The sequence below is a fragment of the Culex quinquefasciatus genome, chromosome 3 (genome assembly GCF_015732765.1).
Source record: "Culex quinquefasciatus strain JHB chromosome 3, VPISU_Cqui_1.0_pri_paternal, whole genome shotgun sequence".
In the NCBI taxonomy this organism is placed as follows: domain Eukaryota; kingdom Metazoa; phylum Arthropoda; class Insecta; order Diptera; family Culicidae; genus Culex; species Culex quinquefasciatus.
Genome location: NC_051863.1, coordinates 156457075 through 156463205, shown reverse-complemented (window position 1 = coordinate 156463205; position 6131 = coordinate 156457075). Strand labels below are relative to the sequence as shown.

At 47.8% G+C, this 6131-nt stretch overlaps 2 protein-coding genes across 2 annotated transcripts; both read right to left on the bottom strand.

Moving 5' to 3' along the window:
• Positions 1-399: 399 nt before the first annotated feature.
• Positions 400-3122, bottom strand: LOC6042306 (DNA replication factor Cdt1). Its single transcript, XM_038264754.1, has 3 exons — positions 2808-3122; positions 2128-2717; positions 400-2045 (listed from the first exon to the last, which is right to left on the bottom strand). The coding sequence occupies exons 1-3, from the start codon at positions 2901-2903 to the stop codon at positions 686-688; spliced, it is 2046 nt and encodes a 681-aa protein (XP_038120682.1). The 5' UTR covers positions 2904-3122; the 3' UTR covers positions 400-685.
• Positions 3123-4431: 1309 nt separating this feature from the next.
• Positions 4432-5936, bottom strand: LOC119769846. The gene is made up of 2 exons (XM_038263559.1): positions 5555-5936; positions 4432-5470 (listed from the first exon to the last, which is right to left on the bottom strand). The coding sequence occupies exons 1-2, from the start codon at positions 5828-5830 to the stop codon at positions 5237-5239; spliced, it is 510 nt and encodes a 169-aa protein (XP_038119487.1). The 5' UTR covers positions 5831-5936; the 3' UTR covers positions 4432-5236.
• Positions 5937-6131: the final 195 nt, after the last annotated feature.

The window sequence follows — 6131 nt, the reverse complement described above, 5'->3', positions numbered from 1 at the left end:
TGAGAGAGTGGAGCGAGCGAAGATTTCCCCGCCTGCTTCTTCGTTGTTTTTTTTCTCCTTTTCGTGTAAGGATTTTCCCACGTGTCGTGCGCAGAAATTGTGCAACGCGCTGGAAGCTTCACCATGTGTGTGTGAGTGTTTGTGCGTTCACGGGAAACTACGAAAAAGGAACTGACAAACAGGGGCGATGATGATTCAGCCGGGGTGCATTCCTGGAAGTTGGGGTGGCGATTTTTTTTCGGTTTGGCGGTTGGCTTTCGAAGTAAAATAAATTGAGAAGTCAGAACGTCCTATCAAAATGTAACCTTTTATTGATGCTTTCGTGGTGTAAAAGTATAAAGAAACAGAGTAGAGATAAAAATATGAAGGGTTGTGCAAAAGAAATTAGAACAATTTGCATATAATGAAGCGCATTAACTACTTAACTAACCTAGTGAAACACACACAAACACAAATAATCCAAAAGTGTTATTAATGGTAAAATATGCAATTGGATAATTATAAAACTAACAATCAACTGGTAATGATTCATGGTAAACGCAAAAAGTACAGCATTTCGTGTCTTTCTTGGCCTTCATTAATGAAAATTGTATAATAATATTCAGCAAAGATGAAAAAAAGAAAATATAAACTGTAAATGGTCAAATGGTTTCCTAAAAAAAGCAGCAATAAAAGTGCGGCCCCCTCAACACCTGAGCGTCTCGTTGGCCTTCTTCTCGAGCAGCGTGACCACCTTGCCGAGGTCGCAGTCTTTGGAAATTTTGGCGTACATCGTCTTGCGGACCTCGGTCAGCGTGAGCCAGAACGGCACCAGCTGGGCCATGATCTTCAGGTGCTCCTCGAGGTCTCGCAGGGTGAGCTTTCCTCGGTAGCTGTTTTCGATTTTGGCGAGGGCGGCTTCTAGGGGGAGGACGCTTTTGCGCTCGGTCACGAAGACGTTCCGCAGGTGGCGTGCGATTTCCGGCAGGCGTCCGTACGTGATGGCTTCCTTTTCCTGGGAGGGTCGTCGCGTCATTTGGTCTAGCGCTTTGGCGGCCTGTTTGGCGCGGATTTTCTCGAGGAGGGATTTGGGGACGTTTTTGAGGGCCGATTGGACGGGGTCGTCAGTCTTGGTGGGTGGTTCGGTTGGGGTTGGAGTCGCGTCGGAGGTCACAGTTGATTCTTGGCGTTTCTTCTCCTCGAGACGGTCCAGGGCACGTTCCATGGCGGTTCCGCAGTTGAACAGGTTGCGCGCCGTCGAGAGGACGTCCTTGGCCGACGAGAAACGCTCCACGTTCGGAGGTAGGGGAAGTGGCGTTTGTGCAATATCCGGGCAGCTTTCCAGGTCGAACTCCGGATGCCAACGGGTCAACTTTTCCTTCGGAATTCTCATCGGAGGATCCAGTGCAAGCAAGAACTTCTCGTGGGCATCTTTAGCCTTGGCCAGCAGCAGTCTGTTGAACTTCTGGCAACGCTCGATCAAGATCTGCGGATTCATCGACGTGTTCTGCGCATTCCTAATCACATTCGAATCATCATCAACCGGCTTCGTCGCCTTCTCCTCCACATTCGGCTTGATGACCAACTGGTACGTCTCATGCTTCGTCGCCGACCCGTAATTCTTCGTCATCTCCTGGCTCAGCAAAAACGCATCCGGAAACAGCGTGTTAATCTGCGCCAAATGGCTCTCGTAAAAGTTCTTCCGCGCCATCCGCTGCACCGCCGGCTTCAGCTTCCGGAACGTGATCTGCTCCTTCCGGTTGTGGAACATGGCGCAGACGGTGTCAATGCACTTGAACAGCTCGCCCAGGCAGCGGTACTTGTACGGCAGCTGCAGCGCCGGACGGCCCGAATCCGCCAGCGTTTGGAACCGCTGGTAGGCCGGCACCTTGGTCGGGCTGGCCGTCACCGGGGTAGCCTTCGAGGGCGACTTGATGGGGCTCATCAACGCGGCCAGGCGCTTCGGCGTGACGGCCGATTTCTGCGGGGACATTAGCGAGCTGTGGTTGGCCTTGGTCGGAGTGCGGTGCAGCATTTTGGTGGGCGAGGCGAACGGTTTTTGTGGGCTGAAAGGGGAGGAGAAAGGAGGAGGGTTATTTGCTGAAGAGTTAAGATAAGATTCTTATCTCAATTATTGTTTTTACTCACCTCACCGGCACCTCCACCTCCAGCGTCTGGAACTCCTTCAAATTCCTGGCCGCCGTCCCCGGGCTCGGCGGAACCGGCTTCTTCCTGGTCTCCTCCAGCCGTACCTTCTCCATCCGGTCCAGCTTGTCGAACCCACTCTGCAGCTTGTTCAGCGAGGTCTTCAGCTCGGCCAGTCTCGCGCTCCGGCTAAGCTTCGCCTTGATCTGATCCATGGACATTTCGCTCACGCTGGGACCGGCCACCGGAACCGGCGCCACCTTCGTCGGTGTTTTCATCCCCCGGTCCACATTCCCGGCACTGTTAGCAGCCCCGAATTCAACTTTAGCCGACGCCACCGGCTGGGACGCCGCCTTGGTCGGTGTCGCCGATTTAGCCTTGGCCGGACTGGCCTGCAGACGCTTCTTCGGCGAAAGCATTCCCATCTTCAAGAATTTTACCAGCTTGGGCTGCTCCAGCATCTCCCGGGTCTTCTCGTCCACCGTCACCGCCCCGATGCGCTTGATGGACCGCGTCGCCCGCGTAACCCGTCGTGTCTCCGGCGTTGCGGCCATCTTTTCCGTCGTCGTCGTTCCGGCGTCTGCGATGGCATTCTTGGAAAGAAAATTTTGATAATTGGCAAAAACGACTCGGCCCGTGCCGGCCTCCTCCACGCGACCACCGTCCTGTTCCAGCACCAGTACCTTGGACCGGATGGCCGCGGCAACACCCGCATCGCTCCCAACAGCTGCCGGACGCTTTCGCGTGTTGAAATATGCGGCGACCGTCGGTTGGGACATTTTTACCCCGGGAAGCTTCTTCAAACTAGAACCTGCAAACCTTCGCCACAGACTTTCACCGATAAACTGTTACTTTGGCTTGGCGTCACCTTTCTTTGATCCTGTTGGCCGTCTTTGGGAATCGTCCTCTTGGAAGTGAGAATCTTGCCTTTTCTTCAGATGACAGCGAATTTCTTATGGGAAAATTCGCGCCAAATCCCACTGCCGATGCACCGACTCGAGGAACAACAGAAATCGATCAACGGTTTGACAGCAGAGCTCAAGGTTCTGCAGAAAGGTGCGGCTGAAAACTTGTCAGTTTAGTATTAGTTGGTCAAATAGGGTGATAATTCAAAATGTTATTTTTTATGTGAAACCTTGGAAAATTGAAAATAGGGCGTTGTATTGAATGTATGGCCCTTTTCAAATGTTAGTCTTGATTAAAAAAAAATAAAATATTTTTTTCGAAAAAATCAGCAAAATTCGTAAAATTTCATATTTTAAGGCTAAATCAAGCAAAACATTGTAAAACGTCCCATCTCATTTTTCAAAACATTGAGAAAAACGAGGATGAAATCTGCGGTTGGTTTTTCAATTCCTATTTCGAACTTAATTGGCCAACTGCGATTATTATTCAAGTAAAATGCGTGAAACTAGATGTGTTATGCATCCCCATATTCAATTTAACGCAAAAATGTAATTATTCTTGTAAAATTGATGAAAAAATAACATAGGCCACAAAAAAAGTTATCATCAATATGCGGGATCAGATTAAGCCCTTTGCGTTTTAGAGCCTTTGTAAACATTGGCGTGTTTCAGTTTCCATTTGGGTCCTATGTCAAACGGCCAAACACGACGGCAGGATTTGTTTTTGTTATTGTTTTGTTTTTTGGCCTCGTAGGCCAATCCAAAACAAATCTCGCTTTCGTGTTTGGCCTTTTGAATAAAAAAAATATTTTCGCCCGTTTTTGTTAATTTAACAGTTAATATCGCGTTTTTTATTACAATTTCTGTTGTACATCGAGTATTCCTGCATTCCAAATGGTAAGTTAAAACTTTTAGTGATTTTAAGTGCATAATAAAGTTCTTGTTTTGCAGGAAAGTTCGTGATACTTAGATGGCTAGGGAAGCCCACAAACTTGGATAATAATGGCCGGTAGGTGCTCAAGGAAAAAATGTGAGGACATTTGTGGAAGGAATAACGTCCTACGATGCCGACGGAGGCGATTGTTGCATTCCGTTATCGGAGACGTGGAGACCAAGCCGCCAAATCGCATGACTATCTCCGTCGAACCTGTACGTTGCCGACGGGTCGATGGCACCGACGGCTTGACTGGCTACAACCAGGCGAAAAGGAGTTATCAGTGCGAATGTACTTTTCAACGGGTAGATTCATCGGAACTAGTGACATCCAAGAAATGGTATTGTGTAATAAATTTATGTAAATGATTCGTGTTTTGAGTTTGTTCAAAAACCAGAAAATATATAGAATCATAATGATGCACTTCTTTAGGGAGTGTAGGAATTTTCCAGAAATACTGGGAAATATTTATTTTGAATAAATCTCTGTAAGTGGAAAGGTGAACCTCGTTGATTGGAGCCGTCGCAGATGGTGTTCGAACGTGGAGGATCAGTCGAGGTGGCCCGGTTGAGTTGGTCAAGGACGAAGAACACGTGTCGGTGTTATACTCGGTGACTTGTACCCAAGCTAGTAACGGCCGCAGCCGTAACGGCCCATTTAATGGACTACCAGAGACTTCAAGTGATGGTTTTATTTAATAAATTCATCGCTTCATCGCTTCATCGCATCGTACATCGCTCATCTGTTTCGTTTTTCTTTGTTTTCAAAACCAGACAGTTACTGGAATCATAATGACGCACGTCTTGAGGGTGTATAAATTGGACAGAAATACTGGGGAAATTTTATTTTGACTAAATCTCTGTTAGTGGAAAAGTTAATTCATTAATTCGAGACGTCGCAGATTGCATTGGAACGTGGAGGATTTGTCAGTCGTCTGGATCAGTCGAGGTGGCGGTTGGCGGTTGCCATGCACTCCGGTTGAGTTCACCAAAAGGCGAAAAACACGTGTCGGTATTCGATTCTGCAACGGCGCTGACTTGTATCCAAGCTTGTACCGGCCGTCGCTTCTTCCGGTAGCAGATTTCCCTCAAATGCTGCCTTTATCGGTTCTTCGCCAACACCCATCGCCGGAGCAGTCATGGCAACCTGAGTTTATGATCGCGTTCGAGGCCAGCATATTCTTGTTTTGAACACTGACGCATCCGCCGCTCCGGATCGATGTTCCGGCGACGTAGTGTTGGTGCTCGTGTCGTCGGCCTCGCTCGTGTAGCCACTACCGTAATCGTTCGAAGCGCTTGACACCATTCGGGTTGTTCCGGACGTCGCCGGTTGGGCTTATTCGTGGCGTAGTCGTTGGCGGAGTTAGGTTCACTTGGTGCACGTCGTTGCTGCCGAAGCGGGGCGTTTGGTTGTTTCCCGTTGTTGACATGCGGCCGCAGGTTTTCCTCCGTAAAAGAAATGAAGAGACGGGGACAGTCAGAATTGTGGTGCTGCTGGGTTTTGGAATCTAAAAGAGAGATATAATGACCAAATTTGAATTTGTATGTATTGTATTGTATTGGAATCTGTTCCTTCAAAATTGTCCACTCACTCGAAGCCGTGATGAAATAGAACGCGTCATGCTATTCCCGCCAGCGCTGGCAGGAGTTTCAAGCGGGCGTGCGAACTGTTCGGAATTCCGTTGTTCACGTTGACTAGGTTGATTCTCGGGTTGATCAGATCGTCTTTTTCGATACAGCCGGAAGAAGATATCTGTCCCGTGGCCTCGCACTGCATCGCTACTCCGTTCTGTCCCGGAAGCTTGCTGTTTCACAGTAATACAAAACAAAGGGCCATTCTTTGTTTCGCTGTTTGTTTTGAAACACATTGTTTTTGTCCCTGGGTCAAACACGAATCCAAAACAAAACAACCCAGTTTCCACATTGGCCCTTAGAACCAAAGGGTCTATGAGGATTTTGAATACAAACAAAATATCATTGACTTCGGCCTTTGGTAAAGAATATGTTTTTTCATTTAAAAATCCTATTTTTCATACTTATCTCGATATGTAGCGATAGTTTAACACCCTTAGCACCATTTGAAGGAAAAATGTGTTTTGTTTACATTTTTGACTTGGGACCTTTTACATTGTTTTGCTTGAAATAAACAGGCACTGCTGATTTTGATTA

Excerpts from the sequence above, each read along its gene's own strand:
- LOC119769846 (XM_038263559.1), bottom strand. The coding sequence starts at position 5,830 with ATGTGTTTCAAAACAAACAGCGAAACAAAGAATGGCCCTTTGTTTTGT. Across the intron at positions 5,471-5,554 it reads CTATTTCATCACGGCTTCGA|ATTCCAAAACCCAGCAGCAC; the intron begins GTGAGTGGACAA and ends TCTCTCTTTTAG.
- LOC6042306 (XM_038264754.1), bottom strand. The coding sequence starts at position 2,903 with ATGTCCCAACCGACGGTCGCCGCATATTTCAACACGCGAAAGCGTCCG. Across the intron at positions 2,718-2,807 it reads CCGCGGCCATCCGGTCCAAG|AATGCCATCGCAGACGCCGG; the intron begins GTACTGGTGCTG and ends TTTCTTTCCAAG. Across the intron at positions 2,046-2,127 it reads GAGGTGGAGGTGCCGGTGAG|CCCACAAAAACCGTTCGCCT; the intron begins GTGAGTAAAAAC and ends CTCCCCTTTCAG.